General features: G+C 37.7%; 2 protein-coding genes across 4 annotated transcripts in view; one reads left to right on the top strand and one right to left on the bottom strand.

The window, feature by feature from the left end:
* Positions 1–26,843, top strand: part of LOC132092202 (centrosomal protein of 85 kDa-like) — a 60,461-nt gene that overhangs the window by 17,683 nt on the left and 15,935 nt on the right. For both annotated transcript variants that reach the window (XM_059498349.1, XM_059498348.1), the window contains exon 3: positions 15,586–16,292. In XM_059498349.1, coding sequence (XP_059354332.1) covers positions 15,586–16,292 — 707 coding nt within the window. The remainder of the gene's footprint in view (positions 1–15,585; positions 16,293–26,843) is intronic.
* On the bottom strand, positions 18,150–26,095 carry LOC132092203 (cardiac phospholamban-like). 2 transcript variants are annotated; one of them, XR_009422200.1, is made up of 3 exons: positions 25,943–26,095; positions 21,587–21,959; positions 18,150–18,492 (listed from the first exon to the last, which is right to left on the bottom strand). XR_009422200.1 is itself a non-coding variant. In XM_059498350.1 (3 exons), the coding sequence occupies exons 2-3, from the start codon at positions 21,817–21,819 to the stop codon at positions 18,474–18,476; spliced, it is 174 nt and encodes a 57-aa protein (XP_059354333.1). In that variant the 5' UTR covers positions 21,820–21,959; positions 25,943–26,091; the 3' UTR covers positions 18,150–18,473. The 2 variants fall into 2 exon arrangements, 1 of the variants encoding a protein (XP_059354333.1); XM_059498350.1 differs by having other exon boundaries at positions 21,665–21,959; positions 25,943–26,091.

The raw sequence follows: 26,843 nt of genomic DNA, 5'->3' as shown, positions 1-26,843 counted from the left end.
CAGTCGAATTGCAGAGGTCCTGAAAAAGAAGGGCCAACACTGCAAATACTGACTCTATGCATAAATGTCATGTAACTGTCGATAAAAGCCTTTGAAACGTATGAAGTGCTTGTAATTATATTTCAGAACATCACAGAAACAACTGAAACAAAGATCTAAAAGCAGTTTAGCAGCAAACTTTTTGAAAACTAATATTCATGTAATTCTCAAAACTTTTGGCCACGACTGTACATGTGATCCTTAATAGTTTTTGTGGAAACAGTGATGTTTTTTTCATGATTTTTGATAAATAGAAAGTTAAAACAGCATTTATTTGAAATGAAAATCTTTTGTTACATTTTTGAATATAATTTTAATGCATCCTTGCTGAATTAAAATACTAATTATTTACCTTAAAAAAAATTATCTGACTCCAAACTTTTGAACTGTAGTGTAAAATATCAGTTTTCTTATAATGAATTTTAAGCTTTGTTAGTCTGTGAAATTTGTAGCTCTTTATTTCATTTGAGTTTATTTGATGAAAGACCTTGAATGTAAAAAAGGAGAGCGGCTTCTCTAGTAATGAATGAGGTCAGAAGCTAATCCTCTCTCTTCTCAACACCAGACTGTGTTTTTCTCATCCAGATTGGGCTGTTTTACCATTTTATCCCAAACTGTTCCATATGTTTTCTGGCACAGCTTAGTCATAAAGGGAACTTGTACATAGAGCTTCCTTTATGTTGACCTCCTTTCATCTGTGTGGGAATCACATGTAAGCCATTACGGCTGTGATGATGGTCCTTTTGTGTGAATGTGATCCTGTGTGTTAGGTCTCTGTTATTGTGCTCCCCGAGGGCTGGAACGTCTGTCACCAGGCTCCAGCTGCAGTGCACTTGACTGTGAGGTCCGGAGTGATGTTTGTGTGAAAACCATCACAAAGAACTGTATGATAGTTGCTCTTTACTTTGCAGGTCTGGCCAATGAAAGCTGGACAATTCTGAGGCAGAAAAAAATAAAAAGAAACAGATGAGAGACCGATCTTTGCATATATAGATATATCAAGTTGGACGACCATGTTAGAGAAAAAATAATGCATGTTTGCTTGCGTTAGTTTATTTATTTATTTATTTATTTTTTTTTTACATGTTTGCAGAAGTTTCTTAATTGCTACCTAATACTATAATCTTGTGAAATTGTTCTTTCATCATCTGCAGCGTTTTTCATGTGAAGGTCAAAGTGCCGCATGATGCTTTTGTTGAGAGGTACGTTGGTATCAGGGCCTTTAATTTTTCTCTTTTTATCAGTTTATCAATTTTTGGTAGAGGAAAAGCTTAAATGTCAGCCTTTTTGGTGTGATTTTATGTAGTGGTCGATCAGTTGAACAGTTTTATTGTGAACAGTTGATATAAAAAAATGAAATATCATGTTTTCTTTCATAATGTGTTCTATGTATAATGGCACATTTATAGCCAGACACACAATAATTCAATTTTAAATGAATGAAAAAGTAAAAATAATTTAGTTTGAAATAATTAATTTAAAACTAAATTAAGACTTTTTATTAATGAAAAAATATATTTTGATTAAAAAAGTTAGTCAAATGAATACTATATAAAAATAAAAGGTACTATTTGTTATTGAATTATTGTTACTTTTATTTATACAATAACAAATGAACAATTATGTCATTTTAAAATAATAAATAAAAATCCAGTAATTCATTAATTAGGTTTTTTAGATGCCTCAGTGTTAACCTCATTAAGATCCAAAAACAACCTTTATTTTGATTGCCTCTCTTGTCCTGACATTTTCCTCACCCCGTCTAATAAGGGCTAACTCATGAATGAAATAAGACACGCTGTGCAAGGAGAGAGTGTATGAAAGAACATGTGTGATGAATGAGAAACCACTTGCTAGTACTATATAACATACTTAATCTCGAAGGAAGGAGGTAAACGAATTACACTGGAGCAGGATGTAACCCAGTTAGTGGGGCTTCACAGACTACTGTACGGTCTACTGGATAAGGATGTACTGTAGATCAATATGCATGCAGCCATAATGCTGCCTTTGCTTTAAAACAAGGTGCTGATGGAAGGATGTGAAAAACCACACAGGAAGGGATTGTATCATTGATGCTTTAGAGAGGAAGAGATTGATCGCTTCACCATGGAAATGGAAGACCTGGATCATGAGCATGAGCTGTCATTTATGTTTTTTATTAATGTGTGTATATATTAGGGATGCACGATCATGATTTTTCATTATGGAAGCACAAGGGTAGCGATATTCAATTTGCAATGTAATATGCAAAATGACAATGCAATATGTAAAATGGCAATGCATTTCTGTATTTACATTTTCCAATACATTTGTGCAACGTTTGGTGCAAAATGAAAATGAAATGACAATTTTCATTTGGCATTTCATACACCAGTTTTAATATGTAAAATGAATACTAATTTTAACGCTTTATAAGTTGCTAAAAATTAAAATGAAAATGTATTACAGAAATGATTAGATATGTATAACATGTTCAAGCAAAAACTGTGGCAAAATTATCATTTAAATGCTATTTTTCTTAAATGCATCAACACTCACAGTCAAGACACTTACGATTGCATTTTCATTCAATGTCCCGCAATGAATGTAGCAAAATTCAATGTGCACATTGAAAATGCATTCCGAGCCGATCACGTGTCCGCCCCCTCCCGGCATGTCAATCACTGCGTGAACAAGGCGGGGCTTGCAGAAGGTCTGAGACTCAAATCTTAAGAAGAGGATTCAAGTGAGAGAACATGGACAAGACCGTTGGTCCGTGTACGTTTTGATCATTTCGGTTTATGGCTTCAATATTACATTCGCACTTGTGGGCGGCGCTGAAACGCTCCTTTCATCTGATTGGTCGAATCGCTCCACCTTCAACTCGGTCTTTCATTCTTTCAGGCAGAATAAGAGTCAGTGCGAGTGAAGCACTGTAATGTCTGAAACCACCGCTCACTGTTAATTAGCATAATATTTGAATCATATGTAGCTGGGCACATAATTCGTGCTGCTGCGACTTGCAAGAGACCCCGTTAAATTATTTCTAGGTTATAGTATTGTATAAATATTGTCCCACTGATAAAAACAGTGCAAATAGTTCTGTCTCCTTGGATAACAGTGAAGTGGAAAGACGAGTCTGAAGATCTGAGCTGAATTTGGTGAAACATTAAAGTTCTAGTCTGTGTCAGTTACTCTCATAATAAATAATAATAATAATGTTACCCATATTTTTCGGTATAACTTGCATCAGTCCAAAAACACGTCATGACGAGGAAAAAAACATATATAAGTCACATTTATTCAGAACCAAGAGAAAACATTACCGTCTACAGCCGCGAGAGGGCGCTCTGGGGTAGGCTACAGGAGCACTGAGCAGCATAGAGCTCATTTTACTTTTTTTTTTTTTAGAAATGTAACTATATTAATTTTTACAATTATTTATTAATGTCACACACACATACCTAGTGCCTTATGACTTAAAAGATGAGAGTGGTAAATGTTACAGACATGGAACTGTTCAGTCTATTATTGATTTTTATTTCCACTTCACTTTTTTCCAAAGAGATAGAACTATTTGCACTGTATTTATCAGTGGGACAATATTCATAAAATACTACAACCTAGAAATAATTTGCAGGTCTCAGCAGCACGAATGTGCCCAGCTACATCTGATTCAAATATTATGCTAATTAACAGTGAGCGGTGGTTTCAGACATTACAGTGTCACACTCGCACTGACTCTTATTCTGCCTGAAAGAATGAAAAGACCGAGTTGAAGGTGGAGCGATTCGACCAATCAGATGAAAGCAGCGTTTCAGCCCCGCCTACCAGTGCGAATGAAATATTAAAGGCATAAACTGAAATGATCAAAACGTACACGGAACAACGGTCTTGTCCATGTTCTCTCACTTGAATCCTTCTTAAGATTTGAGTCTCAGACCTTCTGCAAGCCCCGCCGTGTTCACGCAGTGATTGACATGCCGGGAGGGGGCGGACACGTGATCGGCTCGGAATGCATTTTCAATGTGCACATTGATTTTTGCTACATTCATTGCGGGACACTGAATGAAAATGCAATCGTAAGTGTCTTGACTGTGAGTGTTAATGCATTTAAGGAAAATAGCATTTAAATTAATACATTTTCATTTTAATTTTGCAACTTATAAAGCGTTAAAATTAGTTTTCATTTTACATATTAAAACTGGTGTATGAAATGGCAAATGAAAATTATGTAATTTAATTTTCATTTTCATTTTGCACCAAACGTTGCACAAATGTATTGGAAAATGAAAATGTAAATACAGAAATGCATTGTCATTTTACATATTACATATTACATATTTCATGGCATATTCCGATACCGATTTTTTACAAGCAAACTGGCCGATTCCGATACCGATTTCCGATTTTTAAAAATCTTTTAAGCAACAAACAAGAAAGAAGGGAAGTATGCATAAACAAGATGTTTATTTGGTATTTAATAGGCCAAACTGGCTTTTGGCTATTGAAAACAATAACTGTAACCATCTATAATTAACAGCAGTAACTGCACAGTAAGTAGCCTACATTCAATACAAACATAGATGGTACAGACAACAGCATTTAGCTTTTGTTTTTGAATTGGGTTGAAACTACATTGAACTGGCCTTAAATTAAAAGATTAACTGTAACCATGTGAAATTAAAGGCAACAACTGCATAGTTCTACAGTCCAAACAACAAAATCAACACACATTCAACAAGAGGCTTCTTAATCAGCATTCAGTATTTGTTTTAGTTTTTACATTTGGTTTAAAAAAAAAAAAAAACTGGTCTTTACCAGTGAGACTAAATAAAAGTATGCTATATAAATACATTATTCCAAAATGTTAAAATCAAATAATGTTAAAAACAAAGATGCAAAGTGTTTCATTCATCCAATAAAAAAAAAAATGTGGGTAATGATCTATTTTTTTTTTTTACTTGAGCCAATGAAAAATAAATAACTAACTGTCTCAAGTAAAACAATATGGATGTGAATCATTACCCTAAAATTCTTTAATTGGATGAATGAAACGTTTTTTTTCAGTGTGCTACAGCAGGTGATTTTTAAATCAAATTAAGTCTATGTAATTTTAAGGTAAAATAAAAATAATCATCTTAATGCAGAACTGACGTTTATTTCTGGCTTTTGCATCACAATTTCTTCAAATGTAGTGAATCCATATTGCACAACTGACATTTCTTTTTCATCAAGATCAAGTGGCGTGTTAGCACTCGTTCCTTTGAGTACGTACAAATACATGCTCACAGACACCTTGTAATGGCTCAACATTTCAGTTCCCAAAGCTGATAATTAGCCTCACCGGTTTGAAAACACACTCTGCATCATTCTCAGTCCTCATTAATGCTCTGCTGAGGCCTGTGTTTTTTCAGCTTAGAGTTTAACTGCTGTGATCCTCCTGGTCTTACCATTGTGACCATGTTTACTACTACACTGTGTTAAATTAATACTAAAGGCTAGAGGAGATTACACACTGCCATCTGTCTGTCTGCTCACTAACACCGTCAACAACTTTACCAAGCTAGCACACAGTCTCCAGTTACTTTTAGTGTATAGAAAAGGTTGAGTGAGCTGGCAGTGTGAATATTCTGCTAAATATCTCCTTTTTTTGTTCCATGGAAGAAAGACGTTTGAGGGAGAGTCAATGACAGAATTTTCCTTTTTGGATGAACTACCACTCTAAATGGTATACAGAGTGTAGATCTGGAGGGGGTCTCTGTCAGTAATTGGCTGTCTGGAGCGGTTGAGCTCAGATGTCATGTAGCGGTATTGCTGCACTGTGCTGCTCGTGTTTCTGGAGGCTTGACTGTGACCTCGTCTCGGAGTCGTTACATCAACTCTCGTGTGTCACTGTGGAATTCTGAGCAGCTGATGATGCAACAGCAAGCTGGAAATACTGACTGCTGACAGAACTGACCTGTCAGGAAGAGCTTTCCAGAGCCTTGGCTGAGTAAGGATGTCTTCCAGCACAGACCTCCATCCATCCATCGTTCTGTATCTACTGTTTTATCTAGCGTTGTATCTAGCATTCTAAAGTTCTACTTATCTATCGTTCTATCGTTTTATCTATCTATTGTTCTATGTTGCGTTCTATCATTCTATCTGATGGGAATTCCAGCCAATCACCTGTGATTGTCACTGTGCGTTCACACCGGCGGCGTCGAGAGCGTCAAAGTGGCTGGTAGTCATTCATTTTCAATGTAAGCCGGCGTCGAGGAGCGGCGTGGCACGACTTGGCCGTTGAGAGCATCGAGGAGAGTGGAAATCAAGGCAACTTTGTGGTAATGAGCTATGACGTGGTTGGGCAGCAACCAATAGGAACGTAGAAGTCCACCGCTTGAGAGGATTCCAGAGAATGCAGCTCCGACCACATTAGTTCCCAAGGACAGGTTGATTATTGCTGTTTCGGGTTTGCAATAATCTATTATATGTCCCTGTTTGCGTATTATGATTATTTCCTGATTATACTTACATTAAGTAATGTTTAAACTTGATTATATTTACTTAAGTAGCATTTTCAATTTTCAAGACTTTTACTTGCATCAGAGTATTTTTACAGTGCTTTAAACATTATTAGGTAAAGGATCTTAATACTTCATCCACAACAATATTTAATGAGGTTAACTTATAACGTTACCCTCCTTGTGGTTAGTCTGCACAAGATCAACAAGCTTGTTTGCTTTGTGGCCGCTTTAAATACAAAATAAGCATTCGCTCTACGTCACGAGCGCTCACGAATCGTTCTACAGCATCATGAGCAGAGCGGACAGAGCGATTTTTGATGCTCTCGACGCCGGCGGTGTGAACGCACAGTCATGTGACTAATTGAATGATGTCACCTGGGTTTTGCAGTGCCCAAATATGTTGTGAACCAGTAATAATCACTGTGCCTGATTTGAACTTGCCATTTTTGTCTCCATATTGCTGTTACCAGAAACCATCACTGATTCAAGAAGCACCCATCATTTCATTTATTTTTAATATGCCTAAACTTTTATTAGATGTGCCTTGGCCCGGGGCCTTTACCAGAATGGCTCTTGAGTTCCGTGTTGGTCCCCAGCAACCGTCTTTTTGGCGCCGGGCTAATGGTGATAGACTTGCCAGTGAAATCTAAGAGCAGCTGTTAAATATGTGCTAATGTGGTAAGACCATCAAGTCCAAAAGTAGGCGGCACACGCTTGACACCTGATGTCAGAGTGTGTTGTGATACTCTAGATATGGAGTACTCACATGTACGCTTACTCATAAACGTGTGCAGTTGTTCATTAATGTAGAGCGTAAATGACCATTATGAGCAACAGCACCATTAATTTAGCATAAAAGTGGAACATATGACTCATGTGCTATTTTTCAAGTCTTCTGAAGAGGTATGGCTGCAAAAAAACATTTAACCTGCTTTTGGCATTTATCTCTGAGCTGTGAAACCGAATAATTTACTGAGTTGAACTTGAGATTCAGATCAGCCAGTATCAAATGAACTAAATCAACCGATTTGTTGAATCAGAGTTTTCATTTGAAGTTTAGCTTCAAACCAATTATTCGTTAATGACCACAATTTTTAATTCATCACAGTTTTCTCCAGTGGAGAATATGAAAAATGTTTAATAGAGGAATCCTGTGGAAAACGCAGTGATCTTGATCTCATTGATCTGTCATGCTGTCTTTCTTTTCTTTTCTTTTCTTTTTTTTACCTCTCAAAGTTGATTTTATGCTGTTACATAACAATTCTGAGAACGTTCATTTTTAGCAAGCACTAAATAAAAAAATAAACACAGTATTCCAGCTGTGAGGGGTTGATTGACTTGCTGAGAGGGCAGCTGCAATAACAGAACTTTCTGCTTACTCTGGGTCAGGGAGATGTAAGTGAAATCTAAGACTCGTTTGGACACAGATTGCAGATGTTTTCTGAGAGTGTCCATGTGGACGTCATGCTAATTGATTGATGTCACTGAGGAGGATGCTGGTGGTGGAGAGCTGTTGTGATGTGACGCTTATGACATAAGGGTGTTAAAACGCTGTGTGTGTTTGTGTGTCTGTAGCATTTCACTTTGGCGAGTTAAGACTCTATTAGCATAGCCACAGAAGTAAACCAAATCGATCTAAAGTATCTATCTATCTGTCTGTTGTCTAACATTCTGTCTGTCGTTCCATATCATTTCATCCATCCATCAGCCCATCTATCTGTATTTCCGTTTAAGTATTTTTTTATTTTTCATCTGTCCATCCATCTTTTATTATACCACTTTTTCTTACTCTTCTATTACTAAATAATTACTAGATAAATCTGTCAGGTAAGAAAACACACAGAACATGCAGCTGGTATTGACATTTGATCACATTATCATTATACCACATTTTAGATTTTTGAGAATAATCTGTCGCAAGTAAATCAGGTAAGAAAACATGTTTTTTGATGATTTATAAATGGTTTGATCTTAGTAGGAGGAAGAGCTTTGTAGATTTGGGTGACCCACATTTCAGTCTCACAGGTACAAACACACACACAGGGCAATGCATTTATCACAGAGCATCTGACAGAAACATGGCAAGAAACCCAAATCACACGAAAGTGCACAGACTCTGTTCATTGACCTAAACACATTGATTCAGCCCTAGGGAGACGTCGACCAATCATAGATCAGCCTACCCTGATTCTCCCTCACCTTTGCTATCATGAGCTTCAAAACCAAATCGATTTCACTTTAAATCTTTTGAATCTGCCCCTGATATGTACCATGCTAATCGATTTGTGTAGACTGATCTCAAACATGGTTGTCACATTTATTCAGCCCTGATAAATAGCAGACGCTCATCGGTGGGTTAACGCCCCCATCTCCCTCCCACCCCCACAGGGAATTCTGGGAATGGAGCACCTCTAGCCCAAGGCTTCAACAGTCCTGGTTTGCTCTGCCTCCCACTTTTCACTCCAATGTAAATTAGAACCAGATGAGGTTATTTTGGGCAGATTAATCCAGCCTGTCTGGTATGGCCCATCCATCCCGTTTTACGACACGGCACTCCAAATATAAGGGGGTTTAGAGACAACTTGACTATACAAGGATAGAGAGTGAACATGTTGTGCAGTTAATCTTTTTGTCATGATGAAAACGGCAGGTCATAGTGTGTGCATAAAATAGTTCATTATGTCAGGTTTATGTTATATGTTTTCAATTTCCAAGAGCTGTTTGTGTGTCTTCCACATAACCCCTCAAGTCGTAAAGGTGAACAGATGTTTCGCTCCTCCTCATTTGCTCCTTCAGAAACCAGCAGACAACAGCATTTGTATATTTGCATTTGGTGCTATATAAAGTAGAAACATTTCTTAGCTGTACTCTTGCAGTTTGTCACAGTTTCATATCGGTGTAAATATAAACTGCACAAGTGCTTTCACTTCTTTCTTTTGGTTTCACTTTACCTTTTCTAAGAGATGGTGAAGAAATTATGAAGCCATAAAATTAACCATTTTCATGGTCTTCGCTTGTTCGTTAACATTGCATTTTGAAGGCTCAACAAAGACCAAGATTTAAAGGCCTTGAAATCCTCATTTACACCTGATATCAAGATATATCCATCTCAGGTGATCTTTGTGATCCTGTAGTCAGAAACACAAGTTGATGGCGTTGCATTGTAGTCAAAACATGGTTGTTGCAATGGAAGCAAAAGCGAGAGTAGTGTTGTCTGTCTGGAAAGCCAGGTAATTCACTGTGATTTGTTAAGCAGAATACTTTGAGTGTACAGTGCATGTGCATTTGCAAGAGCAGCGTCTCTTCTGTAGAATGTGCCATCTCAGTTCTCCTTGGGGTCCAGCTTGTCTTCTGTTGGCAGACACTTTTGTGCCAACAAAGAGCCACATTGTGCAGACCTGTGTAAAGATGAGCGCCAGTTTACTTTAGCATAAGAAGTTGGTCAAGAAAGTTGATTATGTCTTAAAATTGATATCTAGAGTTCATTATTTCAATATGATCACTGAAAGCCTGTCAGGAGTCTCCAATAGGACTTTGTGAATTATGGGACAATTTCTCAAGGAGTTTTCATAACTAACAAGGATGAGAGGGAGTATGGGGGATGTGGATGGAAAGAAAGCTGAATAGCAGAAACAAAGATGGAAATATAAGAGGTAAAATCGGCTTATTATTTGTATAAACATTATTATAAACCACCTTTGTGAGATAACCTAACATTGGAACATATAAATGAACTGATTTTATTCAAGTCAAGAATATTTATTTATTATTAATGGATCAAAATGACGACAGTAGATTATACCAACTGAAAGAAATCATATTATGTTTTTTTTTTCTGACTGTATTTTTTCATGAAAGTATTAAAAATATTAGTTCTCTTTTAACCAGCTTTATTATTAAAAAATAATAATAATAGTTAGAGCTTTAGTAGAATAAGTATAGATTTAAATTTGCTGTCATTTGGACAATTATGTAGAGATTTAGGAGAGTAAATAAAATAAGTATATAATGAAATTATAAAATAAGATAAAATATTTAATGGAATGAAGCAATAAATAAATAAAATTGCTGTACAAAGTAAGCATATATATATATATATATATATATATATATATATATATATATATATATATATATATATACAGTACAGACCAAAAGTTTGGACACACCTTCTCATTCAAAGAGTTTTCTTTATTTTCATGATTATGAAAATTGTAGATTCACACTGAAGGCATCAAAACTATGAATTAATACATGTGGAATTATATATGGAATTATATACATAACAAAAAAGTGTGAAACAACTGAAAATGTCATATTCTAGGTTCTTCAAAGTAGCCACCTTTTGCTTTGATTACTGCTTTGCACACTCTTGGCATTTTCTTGATGAGCTTCAAGAGGTAGTCACCTGAAATGGTCTTCCAACAGTCTTGAAGGAGTTCCCCGAGAGATGCTTAGCACTTGTTGGCCCTTTTGCCTTCTGTCTGCGGTCCAGCTCACCCCTAAACCATCTCGATTGGGATCAGGTCCGGTGACTGCGGAGGCCAGGTCATCTGGCGCAGCACCCCATCACTCTCCTTCTTGGTCAAATAGCCCTTGATGCCTTCAATGTCACTCTTCAATTTTCATAGTCATGAAAATAAAGAAAACTCTTTGAATGAGAAGGTGTGTCCAAACTTTTGGTCTGTACTGTATATATATATATATATTTTTTTTTTTGTACTGACTTTTCATTATGATTTTTTATTGATGTAATATTTAATTATATATTTATTTGCTCTGTTATGCTCCACATTTTACTTCAAGGTGTTATTTTATTTTGGATTTTGTGCATTTCGTTTTAAAGGATATTTAATGTGGTACTTCACATACATTTTTATGTTTCCATTTACTAAATGAATTTACATTACAACATTCCATGTCATATTTAAGAATTTAATTATTTAATTTAGTAATTTAAGTCCCTCCCAAGACTATTGTTGGATCTATAAAATAATAAATATAACATTCATAAAATTATTATATAAAAATATTTATTATAGTTTTCTGCTTCAGCCATATTGGTGCATGCCTTATGAATGCAACTTAAATAATATCAGAATCAGAATCAGAAAGAGCTTTATTGCCAAGTATGCTTGCGCATACAAGGAATTTGTTTTAGTGACATAAGCTTCCAGTAAACAGAGACAACAACACACAGACAGACAAAAAAAAAAAAAAAAAAAAAAAAAAATTTACAGGAGAATTACAAATTGGCAAATAAATAAGTGTATAAACAATTGTGCTATAAATGATAATGGAATAGGATTGAGTGAGATGCAGGAATGTTCTAGGATGGAGGGGTAACAAATAAATATAAGGATATTGCACATTTTTGCATAAGCATACGTTTAAGTGGGAAACATTTAACTGTTCATGAGGTAGATTGCCTGGGGGAAGAAACTATTCTTGTGCCTTGCTGTTCTTGTATTTGCGGCTCTGAGGCGCCGGCCAGATGGTAAAAGTTCAAAGATGGGGTGACTTGGATGTGAGGGATCCAGAGTGATTTTCTGAGTCCTTTTCCTCACTCTGGATGTGTACAGTTCTTGGAGGGTGGGCAGGGGAGCACCAATAATCCTTTCAGCAGTCCGAACAGTTCTCTGTAGTCTTCTGATATCTGATTTTGTAGCTGAACCAAACCAGACAGTAATTGAAGTACACAGGACTGACTCAATGACGGCTGAGTAGAACTGTTTCAGCAGCTCCTGTGGCAGGTTAAACTTCCTCAGCTGGCGAAGGAAGTACAACCTTTGTTGGGCTTTTTTCACAATGGAGCCAATGTGATTGTCCCACTTCAGGTCCTGAGAGATGGTGGTTCCCAGGAATCTGAATGACTCCACTGCAGCCACAGTGCTGTTCATGATGGTGAGTGGGGAAAGTGCAGGGGGGTTTCTCCTAAAGTCCACAGTCATCTCCACTGTTTTGAGCGTGTTCAGCTCCAGGTTGTTAAGACTGCACCAGACAGCCAGCTGCTCAACCTCCTGTCTGTAAGCAGACTCGTCACCGTCCTGGATGAGGCCGATGACTGTAGTGTCGTCTGCAAACTTCAGGAGCTTGACAGAGGGGTCTTTAGAGGTGCAGTCGTTGGTGTACAGGGAGAAGAGCAGAGGGGAGAGAACACATCCCTGAGGGGCACCAGTGTTGGTGGAGCAGCTGTTTGACATGAATTTCCCCAGTCTCACTAACTGTTGCCTATCTGTCAGAAAGCTGGTGATCCACTGACAGATAGAGCTAGGAACAGAGAGCTGGGTCAGTTTGGTTTGGAGGGTTGTTGGGATGATGGTGTTGAAAGCCGAACTAAAGTCCACAAACAGGATCCTCACATAAGTCCCTGTTTTGTCCAGATGTTGCAGGATGAAGTGCAATGCCATGTTGATTGCATCATCCACGGACCTGTTTGCTCGGTACGCAAACTGCAGGGGGTCCAGTAAGGGTCCAGTGATGTCCTTCAGATAAGCCAGAACCAGTTTTTCAAACGACTTCATGATGACAGACGTTAGAGCCACAGGTCTGTAGTCGTTAAGTAAATAATATGCGCAAACGACAATATATATGTGGCTCTGAATCCTGTTTCCATAGGTTTAAAGACTGATGTTCTTGTACAAGAATTGTATATTTGATTAGGGCTGTCAATTTTGTGAAAAAAAAATCATTTTAGATTTTTAAGAAATACGTGTTAATTGAATCAACTGTAAAATCGATTTTCCATGTCTAAAAAAAAAAAAAAGACGTTTCCTTTTTCAACGTCAAATAATGGACGAACGTAAAGAGAGCGCTGGAAACGCACAAGTCAGCATTATTTCTTATTTATTGGCATGAAGTTTCGTGCAGAATAACAAACAGCAACAGGAGTGCAACATTCTCGAAAAAATATATATGCAGAGGGCACTGCTGCCATAACATAAACGAAAAACATCACACTGCAGGCTTCAACCCGGCTACATTTATGATTTAGGCAATTCAAAAATCTCCAAGATTATTTTAAATAATGATTCAATCCATGTCAAACAATTGTTGAAAAAGAAAACGTGCTCCGACCCTCACTGATGTCCCAGGGACCCTCAGGTACAGCTGCCCAAGGTGGGGGTATTACTGCCAATTTTCCATCACAAAAGCCAGTCGCTGTCAGCTTGCAATCAGGGCCGGCTTTAGGTTATTTGGTGCCCAAGGCGAGAGAGTGCCCGGTTGCTGAGCAACGCGCGTGAGTTTGACAGCTGCCTGTCAGAGTGACTCAGTCGTTTTTTAGGATTGTAAATCTAGTAAAAGAAATGGACAAATACAAGCAGTGCGTGGACAGTGCACAGTAAAAGTGTACAGCGTGTTCGCAGCTTTCATAATACGATACATACATTTTTTTTTTAATTCTGCGATTTTGCGCCCCAGGCGGCCGCCTGTGTCGCCTGTCTGCAAAGCCGGCCCTGCTTGCAATGGTCCTTTTCATAACTCAGAATCTCCTGTAGCTAGATGCGCGAATGAGGTGAATTCGCATCTACTGCGCCGCGAGACCTCCAGACACGCGTAAACCCGTCTTTACATTGACTTAACATTGAAATCATTTACTCCAGACGCTCTATTCGCGTTTGGTGTGAACGCAGCATAAGAGGTCGCTTTCGACGTCACTGGGTCTTATAGCCGCGTAAAATTTCTGGTATTTTCTGTCTAGCTTTCGCAAGGCATACTGCACTTTTGGAATTCTTTATTTTCTTTTTCTGCTTGTTTGTGAGTTTAGTGTTAGAGTGTTTGTGAGTGAAATATAGAGTGTTACATCTATATTTTTTAATTGTTTAATTATTTTAAAATGGATAGTGTACATATTTGGTTAAAATCGATTCCCTATTTTCATTTTCAAAACTTTTTTTGGTTGTTCTGATCGATTGTGCAATCGATTTTCGAACTAAAAGTGACAGCCCTATATTTGATGAGTGCTTGCAATGGACTCCTGCAGTGACTCACAGTCAGATGAGTTCAGTCACTGTTTATCATGAGTGTTTTCTCCCAGTGTTTGTGGTCTGTTTTTAAAGCATGAAAGAGATGCTATGTGATTGGGAGAATCCCCAGTGCATGATGGGATATTGGAGGACTCTGGGCAGGGTCAGTATTAAGTAATCTCCCTCCAGTTTCTTTCAGTCATTGCAGTCTCTCAGGAAGAATAAGAGTGGAGTGTGAAATGCTTCTTTTGTTTTTCAACATGTCTCATTTCCTGAGATCATCATCAGAGGACTGTGTCATTCCAAACTTTTCTGTCTAATACTTTTGGACAAGGGTTTGAAAAACAGTTCTGGGGGGTTTAAGTCAAATAAACTATTAACTTTCACTCATCCTAATGAGACCTTTCTCTTTTCATTTTGACTGTGAGAAGCATTTGTCTCTGATTCACAGTGTGTTCAGTTTTTATCCATATTACTGCTTGATTTAACATTTGTGACCCTGGAGCACAAAAGCAGTCTTAAGTCACTGGGGTATATTTTTAGCAATAGCTAAATAAACATTGTATGGGTCCAAATATAGATTTTTCTTTTATGATAAAAATCATTAGGATATTGAGTAAAGACCATGTTCCATAAAGATACTTTGTAAATTCCCTGCGGTACATAAATCAAAACTTAATTTTTGACTAGTAATATGCATGGTTAAGAATTCATTTGGACAACTTCAAAGTCGATTTTCTCTTAATATATATATATATATATATATATAATTTATATTTATTTATGTTGTTCGGGGAAATGTGTAGTTAATTTCTAATGGATGTTTTGTAAAGCTAGTTTGAGTAAAGTGGAGCTCCTGCTGAAAGGTCAATAAATAAAGTTCATGCTCAGTTGAGGGTGAACTTTTTCCATCCATAACAAACCAGCTACCTGTCTTCATACTGACAGCTAAGCAATGATATCCAGAATGTGTTTACATTTAAATTAATGTTCTGTTTTCTAGTAATACCTGACATTAGCAGGAGCATTAACATTGTAAGTTAAGCCTAAAATGTCTAAATTTAGTGTCCCTTTCTGTCTGTCTCTAGACCACTCCAGCTCCAGCGGCACATTGTCCTTCCAGCCTCTGTGCTCACAAGGTCCCATCCCCATGGCCCACGTCATGCCATCTCCATCCAGCTCCAAACTCAGTGTGCCCTCTGCCCCCACCAGCCCCTGGAGCAGCTGCCAGCTCCCTTCTCCCCTCGACAGCCCCCTGGACATGAAAGACCCTCGGCCGGTGCGCCGCTGGTCCTCCCTCACCCGTCTTACCGGCCAGGAAAAGTCCACCCCTCCCGCGAGACCCTCGTACCGCATGGATCCGCATGGATCCCTGGATCGAGGTGTGCTCTACGGCTACAGACAGGACCCTGTTTATTCAGACGGCTTTCTCTCTGAGAGCCTGCACAAACTTTCCATCAGCTCTGACTTTACTAAGTACGACCTGGGCAGCAGTAACACCCTGGGTAAAACGAACTCGTCTTGCTCCTCTCCGCTCAAGCCCAGCACATTAGACCTCTCCTATAGTGCTTTACCAGAGAGCAAGACCCCCACGATGGGCCAGGCGGGGCCCGGGCAGAGAGGTCCCACACTCAGGCACCAGGCCGTGGGAGGGTCGCCCATCCAGCCGGCCGTAAGGACTCAGATGTGGCTGAGCGAGCAGATGGAGTACCGGCCGGGGCCAGAGGGATGTGGCTCGTGGCAGCAGGAACAGCAGCAGCGAGAGCAAATACGACAGGAAGGAGAACTACCCCAGGTCAGTGTGCGATTACTTTAACAGGAAAAATGGAAAACTGCAGAATTGATTTTACCATACAAATGAAGAAATGCCTTGTAAAAGTAGGTTCGTAGCACCCTCTGCTGGAGAGACAAGGTAAGGGCAAAGAAGCAAAAAAAAATTCACGGCTTGCCTACGCAAGTTTGCTTCGTTTATCAGACTCCTGTCTTTTTTCAAATACCACATCAGTTTGTGTTTAAGGGATGTTCCTGATTTCATCCACACCAGTGTTATTTTAGTAATAATTATATACTCTTATAGCATTTATTAATTTTAGATTTTCGGGTTTTATTTTCATTTTAGTTTAGGTTTTATTTATTTTTTGCTTACTTTTGTCATTTTCATCTTTTTGTATTATTTCTATTTTTAACGGTTTGATTTAGCTTTCATTTTATTTCAGTTTATTCAAACTGATTTTATTATTTAAACTTTATTTCAGTTAGTTGTCAAGGCAACACTTCTCATTTAATTTTGTATTTATTTTTTGAAGTTCTTCTTCTAATATTTATATTTTATTTTGTTTCCTCTGTATTTCAATACAGTTCATCCCTTCGTTTGTAAAAACAAACACTTACACCTACAATGGATGTCAGCTGGGCAGTCAGTGCACCAGAATAAATAGAAAAATCCACACAGTTTCAAAAAATATTGAGGACTTAAACATTATCTGTGAACATGAGGCTAGTTTGATAAAATCGCTAATGAACCTTGTTCAGGTTAAACAACAACAGCAAAATTTTCTCTCAGTTTGGCTAATAGTTCAAATTTCTAACATTTCCAGACCTCCTAACATTTTCATAAAAAGTGTCTGTTTTTAGTAGTAAAGACTTTTAGTGTTTGCTCCAAATGGACTCTGTGGGACTTGAATATATCTTTGATATTCTTTGCTTGAGTCTCGAAATTTCTTATTCAGCTCACAAAAGATACACAAAAGCATATTGTCATCAGTGCAAGTGTTTTATTTGCAGTGCTTGCTTTATTTGTCCAAACTGCCTGCACTGCACAGTAATTCCTTCCCATTTATGAGTATTATTACATAAATATTTTCACACAGATATTAACAACAACACAGTGATTGTATACATAATATATAAAGATTACATTTTTGGATTATATTATAGGCAGACCAGTGCGTATCCTTATTAAAATGACAACCGTGTCCTTCAATTTATGAAATACATTTTATAAGGAATGCACATCTAGAACTTTTATTGGTGGAAAAAAATGCATGTTGTATTTGTAATAATCTATAGTGTCAGTGGTGTTGTGTGATTTGAAAGCTCACCTATATTTTCCACTGTACTTCATTTAACCATGCACTTAAATGTCATTTTAAGGTAAATCCTCTTGTTATGGGATTGTGTTGTTGTTTTGAACGCAGTAAGAGGAAGCGACCACTAGAGGGAAGCAAAACATACATCTTCTTCCTCTCGCGGTTTTAAAGCTTTAGATTATTTTGAACTAAAATATAGCAGCATTTTTTATCTATTATCAAGTTTTGAATTTTAAAGAATGTTTTACTTATTTGAGATTGATGTGGTGGCAATCAGTTTTTAGTATTTCCCTTACTCCTCCATTAAGCTCGAGCAAAGCGTGTATTGTAGGTTAACGATGTTGTAACTGATCATTTTTAACACCAGACTTTCAGAACGTCCCTAATATTTGATTCAAATGAGTGAAATATATATTGTGTAATACTAAGTGCTTTACACCGTCCCAGAGACCTTTAATATTTCAAGTCTCTGTGACTAAAGCACTTAGTAAAATAGGGAACTACATCAGGAAACTAGCCAATCAGAAACGTTCTCTGCCTGTCAGTCATTTTACACAGGCCTGTCTGGTGTGGAAGTCAGTCTAATGTCGTGTAAGGCACCTTGAAAATGGTTTTGAAGGTCGAGAGAGTAGGAGTCTCTGAAACATACGTCTCTCTCATACCCATTATTCTTGTTTCTGGCCATTTTGGCATCACATGAGCTTGACCAGAATGAGCATGAGCAGTAGGGCCACTACAATAAGGAGGAAGTTGAGCAGCAGGTTTAGTCCTCGGTTATTGATCAGATCCATATTGATGGGATGGCGATTTGCAGGGTTGTCCGTGTTCAGCTGTGGCGTCGTGTGTTCGGCCCCAAGTGGAGGTGGTTCTTGTTTGCCAGTGGTCTCTCACATGCCGTGGAAGGAGCTAAACATGATTGACAGACTGCATGAGCTTTACTGACAAGACAGAGTCATATAAACACAACAATAACTGGTTCTCTTGGGTGTTAGGTCTCATTGACTATAGTAAACCAGCTTAATACTGGTTTCAATTGTTTAACTGAATCAGCTGAACTGAACTGCACACTTTTTATTGCACACAAATGATCGTGTAATGTTTTTATTGAGCAAGAATTCAGTTCAGTTCTGCACAGTGTGGAACAGAAGACGTGGCTCAGTCGAAATCCCTCAGGCCTGCAGGTGACATGCAGTGATGGGATGCTGACAGACACAGGGAGAGACACTTGCATGCAGCATAAGTCCACAGTGAAGGCTGGTAAGTTCTTCAAATCCCCAGAAAATGGACCTCCGATCCTGTTTTACTAATTCCTAATAAACTGAGCTGTACAATAGTGTTCAAAAGTTTGGGGTCGGTAAGATTTAAAGTGCCTCTATTATGGCATTTTTAAGGTTGCTAATTTTGTTATATATTTTGTTGTAATTTTGTTGAGTCTTCTAAAACAGGTTTACATGCATGAAGGTCAAAAAACATGTTAGTTTTCTAAAAAAAAATAGATTTAATTTTACCTCATTTCTAAATGATTTGTAAACGACCCGTGCAAAGCAGTTCAAAGAATCACTCCCTCTGAACCCTTTCCTTGCGTGAGCCCTCACTGCTGTGATTGGTCAGATGGCGCAGTCCTTTGTGATTGGTCTACCGCGTACAGCGCGTGTCGGAAACGAAACACTCATTGCCATAACGGAATGACAGCCCCGGAGAAGTCGATACATAGAAAAAATGGTACCGATTATACCTCACCAGTTCGGGCCGCAGTCTGATGATGAAACGGTTGAAGTGGCTGATCGACATGAGACTGATTCACAATCATGACTGGAGCAGGATGTTTCTCAGTGGTTAGTGTAATGTGTTTGTGGTAATTATAAGATGTGATCAAATTAATTTTCTCTCACAGCGTAGGAAACAGCATCTTCTCAACATGATGTTAACCACACGGAAATTTTACTGTGTTTGTGGGCAGGCAAGTTGGTGACCTAAAACGTGGGCAGACATTATGCAAATGTGTTACTTTGTGATGTAGAGCCCTAACAGAATAAGTTTCAAATAGGCCTGTCGCGATAGTCGATAAATCAATTAATCGCACGAAGAAAAAAAAATTAGATCGATAATTTTTTCGGCCGCGATAATTTATTTTTTCCATTTGTATTTAAAAAAATGTAACGTGATGATGTGGGGTTAGTCTGGAGCGCAGCCTGTGGACAGCCCGTGGTAGAAAACACCCTCTCCGATGGCACAGATGTCCCGGGAATAAAGAGATAACGTCTTGCTAGAGTGACCAGCTTTGGGAAGCACCTTTCATTTGCTTGTGGACGTTTGCATCGCAAGTGATACAGCATTGTACTTGAACTACTGCTTTATTGTAATACCGTGTAGCATATTTTGCAAGTAACTTCGTTGCCCTTTCTGTCGAAATGGGCCTACGTGTAGTTGCGTGTGTCAACGCGCCCAGTGAGTTCACACACACACACACAGACACACACACAAAATTAATCAATTTTAAGCCACACAAAGTCAACATGTTTCAAAATGATCTTTAAAAAGGTGCGTTATTATGCCATTATCATTATATTAGTTGAAACTGGTCTTAGAACGACAATATTATCGTTTATCGCGATAATTTCTTGGACAATTTATCGTCCAGTAAAATTTGTTATCGTGACAGTCCTAGTTTCAAATACCTGATGACTCATTTAGGCGATTTTGAGTTGACACTTTTTTTGATAGACAATAACTTTATTTATCGTGCACTGTCGGCTTCACAACTTTGCAGTTAGTTTATGTTCACATACAGCTACATGACACACTGCATGAAAGGTAATAGTCGAAAAGGCATAATAGGGGCACTTTAAAGTCTCTAATGCTCACATAGGTTGCATTTATTTTTCTATGATGACAAAGCTGAGTTTTCAGCAGCATTACTTCAGTCTTCAGTAGGGATGGGACGGTATGAAAATTTAATATCACGATTATAGTGACTAAAATTATCACGATTATCAATATTATCACGGTTTTGTTGAAACGAGATGAAAGTGTTCAAAAATAGTTGATGCTCACACTGAAAACATTTCAGCAAGTTTTATATTTAATAATCAACAAACAACTAATAAAACAAGCAACTCTATGCACTTAATTTAAAGAAAGATTAAATTCTGTGGCATTTCCTTCCTTACAATGAAAAGTGTAGAAGCATAGAAAAGCATAGAAAAGTCACTGACTTTCGCCATTCCTTCTCGAAAAAAACAAAAAAAAACATTGTGCGCTGCGCTTGCGTCAGACTGTTGCTGGCTGGACATGATTTAATAGTGAGTTATTAAAACCGCGATAATCAAACACGGTTTTAATGATAATTCATTTTTAAACGATATTACTAACCTTCAGCACATTTTATCACGGTTATCAATAAAACCGGTTATCGTCCCATCCCTAGTCTTCAGTGTCACGTGATCCTTCAGAAATCATTCTAATATGCTGAGTTGGTGCTCAAGAAACATTTTTATCATCAGTTGTGCTGCTTAATATTTTTTGTGGAAACAGTGATACTTGAAATGTCTTTACTGTCACTTTTGATACATTTATTGCATCAATTAAAATTTTAAATAAATTGAAAACAAATTTACTGACCTCAAACTTTTGAACAGCAATGTACTGTAACTATTTTTGTCAGTATTTTTTATGTTAAATTAAATATGTTTTATGAAATTTGGCTTTTGCTGCTTAGGATACATGCATCTGGCCCAAATTAAATTAAATGATGTATTTAAATTGTGAGAGGCATTATCAAATATATATTTGCAATATATTTGCATGACTCTAGTTACTGAAATTGGCAACTTCAACTAAAACCCACATTGTTTATCCACTAGTTTATATCAGTATTGCCTTTCTTGTGTTACTCTAAATGTGCTATTTATTAATAAACAATTTAGACAGAAATCATGCCGTGTACGACCCAAGTACTCAAAAACCTCTATAAAATAATAAATAGCCCCGCCCATCCCACCCTTCAACGCGATTGGCTCCTCTGTACTGTCCTCTGCCCTCATTGGCTAGAGGGAAACCTGTGGCCCCTCCCGCTCACATTAGCAAGACAATGATGTAGATGAGCAGCAGGCAGATGAGGATGAGGCAGAAGTTGACAAAGAGCTCCTGCATGTTTTGCTTGGCCTGCTGGGGGACCTCCATGATGGACGCCCGCCGAATGGCCTCCCGTGTGATGTGCTGCACCTTCTCCATGCCGAGGCGCAGTGGGTGGGACGATTAGTGCAGAGAGAGGAGAGAGGAAGGAAGGACAGAAGAACCACGAAGTGAGGAGAAAGGAGTGCTAGTTGTTGTGGTGATGAAGGAGGTGATCCGGTTGCCAGTGGATGCGGAGGCTGAGGGAAAGGAGCAGGAGATGAAAGAGTGAATGTGCATGCAGATCCACACGTGACATGCAGGTTTGGTAGAAGATGTTGACACTATAAAGTGTCCTTAAAGCAATAGTTCATCCAAAAATGAAAGATTTATCATCATTTACTCACCTTCATGTTATTTGACTAACTTTGGGATCATTAGGAATTTTTTTAAAGAAAGATGTATCTTATGCTCAACAAGACTGAATTTGGTTAATATTATAAATACGGTAAAAGTAGTAATATCGTGAAATATTATTGCTATTTAAAATTTTAATATACAGTACAGTTTTCTATTTAATTTTAAATGAACAGTTGTGCTGCTTAATATTTTTGTAGAAACTTATTTTTTCCAATACTTTGATGAATAGAAAGTAAAAAAAAGAGCATTTATTCAATATAGAAATATTTTATAACATTATAAATGCTTTTACAGTCTCTTGATTTCATTGATTTCATTGAAACGCATTTTTGATGCTTAAAGCGATACATTTCTTTCAAAAAAAGAAAAAGTCTTACTGAACCCAAATAGTTGTGAACAATAGTGTGCACTGTGTGACTTTTCTGTTGGTCATTGGCTGTGTTTTAAAAGGTCAGTGGTCAAAGTTGAAATAGTTTGACTGATGCACACTGTGGCTAACACTTTATAGCATTCAGTTCATTTGCCAACTTTGATGCAAGCCAAATGAAATGGGTTTAGTCTCAAATAGAGCATTTCTATGCCCTGAATATCTTCAGTTTCTAACGTGTCATCTAAGGCAGATGCTTGACAGGTTCCTTAAAATTAAAACCTCAGGGGTTTCGGTTACTCTGGATTCTTTTTCAGAGTGGATTTTGCAGTCTTCCTCTTGCTTTGACACCCAAAGATGCACTTGTACAAAGCCTTGGTCTATCATACTTCGAGCACAACTTCATTAACTTATTATTATTAAACGCTTGCAAAATGAGACTTCAGCAGCATCTATTGTGTCTTTTTGTCTTTATTGCCGTGTAGGAGTGAGCTTATTTCTTTTCTCTGAGTAAATAAAAAGAGGTGGCTTCAGAAAGACATTTTATATTGGTGATTTTGCTTGTGTACAAAACAGCCTAAATCAGGATTTAGCACTTCATCTCTGAAAAAGATTAGATGAAGCCCTGTTTTCAACTAGAAGATAAAGTGGCCTTGATGATAAATCTTTGCGTATTAGTGAGGCTCTCGTCTTAGACGAGCTTATCTCGCTCTTTCAGACTGCTGCTCATTCCAGTCTCCCCAAATCTGTAGGGAGTTCTGTCTTATGGATGCATGGAACATCCCGGACACGGAACGGAAGCACCTGTGGCCTCTGTTCTCATTGGCTGCTGTGTTGCGTTATCTGCTTCGCCCCCCAGTAAGGTTTTTCTTAGGAATGACCTTTGGTGGTCACAAAATTTCATTGAAACTGTGGCCAGGAGCTTCTTTAAGACCGCCACCAACAAGATGCTATTTAAAATATGTCATTTTGTACATCCCTACTAGTGTTGGCCATTTTTGTTCAATGATTGAAGAAAAGCACCTGTAAAATGGTTTGTTTGAAATGTTAATAATTGGACGGTTTGCATTGTGTGTTTTCCTCACTATAAGTCTTAAGAGTCTCATCTCAATTTGAAGTCTTCAGTGTTCTTTTCAGCTGAATGATTGACACTAAGCTACAGAAAGGTACAGCCTACACTTCCCCACTGCTTGCTTTCATATTGTTACTTATGTGCAGCTGACCGGTGTCACTGAAGACAAACGTTAAGTGTGCGAGTGACTGACAGTGAAGCCTGAAGTAGAGCAGTCCATATGTCAGGCTGAACGTGAGATAGTGGAGATAAAGGCGCTGCTGGTGACGATGGGCTTTGGAGAGATGTTTGTCAACACCACAGGGCTGCAGCATTCCAGCATCCTAGTTAGCTAGCCAGGAGTCATGTCCGCCTTCACCGCTGGGAATGATAAGATCATTAACAATCTCCTTAGGAGTGTATCGAGCAGGTCATATTATTAAGAGACCCTTCCTCATATGGCTATTCTGAGCAGATTTGTATCAACTCTCTCAAGCCATTCTTTGGCAAAATACAGACACACATCTTCACTAAAATGCTAAGAGAGAGCCAAAAAAAGTTGCAACAAGTGGAGCAAAAATAAGATGGCACCAAAGAAGGAAATCATCTGAAATGCTGGCTGGCTGGGAGATTTCCCAAGCCTGTGTATGTTTATGTGCATTTTTTTTTTACCCTCTGCTGTACAAATAAGTCGACGTGAGGCTGAGCAAGTGCACTCAGTTGGCCTCAACGCTGAACTTTCCATGATGACATTGTGGAGCAATGCAGTGGGTTTTTTTGTGGCTTGGTGAGGGCATGACTCTTAACAGGTAGGACAGTGCTGTTGAACTGGCTTTAGGACAGACATTATTGGCCATGCACACTAGGGCTGTGCTGATATAGTCACATATTGACATTTCATATTCATTTTTGTCACTTTATTGCTTTGAAGCTTCAGATCTTTTAGATATAGTATTAATATAATTTCTTACAGTTCAGAGAATATTTTGTCTTACAGCTCAGTGAACAAGCAGGTCATGTAAAAAAAAAAAAAAAAAAAGTGGAATCTCTGAGACTAGTGTTTTAGAGATGCAATACTGGACAAAAGTGAAGCAAATCATCATCCATGCTCCAGATTCATTCTCTCACTGAGAGAATTTCCCATTTACTGCAGGTTCTTTCACAGCAGTTAAGAAATCGTGATGCAAATTATAAATTTTCACTTATGCTGAAAAAAGAAATCCAGCTCTTTCACCCTAAAAACTTCAGTTGCTGCCTTAAAGTTTCATAGTTGATATAATCAACTTGGTTCTGCAAGTCATTTTAACTTGATTAAGTCATTTAACTAAGTCATTTTTTTATTTTATGTAATAATAGATAGCAGTATTATGTATGTATGTATATATATATATATATATATATATATATATATATATATACTGCAATAATATACAACTATAAGATAAATTATATATGATAAATTATATATAAATGTATTATATGTCAAATGTTTGGTGATATATATATTATATATTTCTCATGCTTTATATGAAATTATAAAATAAATTATTAGTTTTCAAATTAATAATAAAATTAAATAATAAATGAATGCTACGTTTATCAATAAATTAATAAAAATAAATGCAGTCATATTATTATGATGGTAAATATGTATTTGTAGAATAATCAGCCAGTAGCTACAAATGTTGGTACAAAAACAAATAATGTATTTAATTTTTGTGTAAGCATCATAATTTCTTTCGTACATCTTTATTGCTTTGATTTTTGCCTAAGTCCTATGCAAAAGCCAACACAACTGAATGTGTGCAACCTTTAGTGTGGTTCCTGCTTTAACAGTCTTCTGTATGCATCTAACCGTTCCTCCTCTGCAGGGCCGCAGTGAATGCAGCGAGCTCATTTGTGCTGAAATGAAGGGCTGTCAGAGTGCAAATGTGGGGTGTTGTGTATAGGTCAGAGTCAGTCTAGGTCACGTCTCCCCGATTTGTGCTGGGAGAAGAATGTGTCTGGCTCGCTGTTTATCGTGAGCACACAGAGCAGCACTTAGAAAGACCAGCGGACAGATCCAAACATCAAAACTCTGATTGATCTCTGAAACGAGTCGTCCACTGCTGTGTAAAATATGAAAATAAAATAACAACGGGTAACTGTTGAATAACCCCTTTGATTATTTATCACCAAAATATATCGTCTGCATTCTCGCCGGTGGAAGTGGAAATACATATGCATGCCTTCGGTTTTTCATAATGAGACCTTAAATCATAAATAGCCTCGTGAACCAATTGATCTTAAGAAAGCCCTGTGATTTTAAGCTGGTTTCAGATTCACAGCTGCATTTAAAAAATGTGATAAATGTGCCAACCATTGTGGGCCATCCTGAAACTGATATACAAGAAAATATTACCTACCTAAGCTGTAGATGGAGAGGATTGGGGTTCAGTCCCGTTGCTCTGGTTTTAGAGGAAAGAAGGGTCTGTGGCAGCAATGTGGTGTTCGGAAGTTTATGGCAGAAAAAGTGGAGGGGTAGAGTATAGGAGGAGAGGGAAAAGAAAAGAGATGTGTAGGAGGGGTCTGAGCTCTCACTTTCCTTCTCTCATTTTTTATTTGGAAGCAGATTTACAAGGTTTTATCCTCTCATAAGAACAGCGTATCCAAAATAGGTTCTAATGGATAGTATTTATAATAGTATATCCTGCATTTGGATGCAAATTTTACTGTCAGTTTTAGATGACAGATTAATAATATTTATTTATTTTGCGGGTCAAATATTAAATTGGAAGCAAGGTTAAAATAAATTAAAATATTTATTTATTAAATTTAAATATTTATTAGTTTATAGAGTATTAAGCTTTTCCCTGCTGCACCTGGAAAGTAGGTTCACGAACATCTAAACAAGCAAAACAGAAAAATTTGCAAACCATAATTTTTGCATTTGCAAACAGTTCCCCATTACTGAACTGTTTAGCCCTGGTTGAATTCACTCTGTAACTGTATCCGGCAGCTCCAGTCGGTGGATTAATACAGATATTCTCTTGATGTTGTGGCCAGAACAGCATGTGTTCTAAATGACCGGTTTCATTGAGGAGATTGTCTATGAGACCTTTAAACTAATAGACTATTAACATCTTCAACCTGTGGTTTAAGAGCATCCTCAGGGGCTCTGTGAGCTTTCTTGCATTTTTTTTAGCTTTTTTCCTCATTGTTCAAGTTCTATTTTGAGATGAAAGCATCCCAAAGTTCTCTTCCTTTTAAGGAGCTCTAAGAGCTTGAAGAGGACATGAGGAATGGAGAGGGCATTGTGATGGTATC

This window comes from Carassius carassius, chromosome 18 (genome assembly GCF_963082965.1).
Source record: "Carassius carassius chromosome 18, fCarCar2.1, whole genome shotgun sequence".
In the NCBI taxonomy this organism is placed as follows: Eukaryota; Metazoa; Chordata; class Actinopteri; order Cypriniformes; family Cyprinidae; genus Carassius; species Carassius carassius.
This window is presented reverse-complemented; position numbering and strand designations above follow the sequence as displayed.

What these genes read in the sequence shown, in the direction of transcription:
- LOC132092203 (XM_059498350.1), bottom strand. Translation starts at nt 21,819, where the DNA reads ATGGAGAAGGTGCAGCACATCACACGGGAGGCCATTCGGCGGGCGTCC.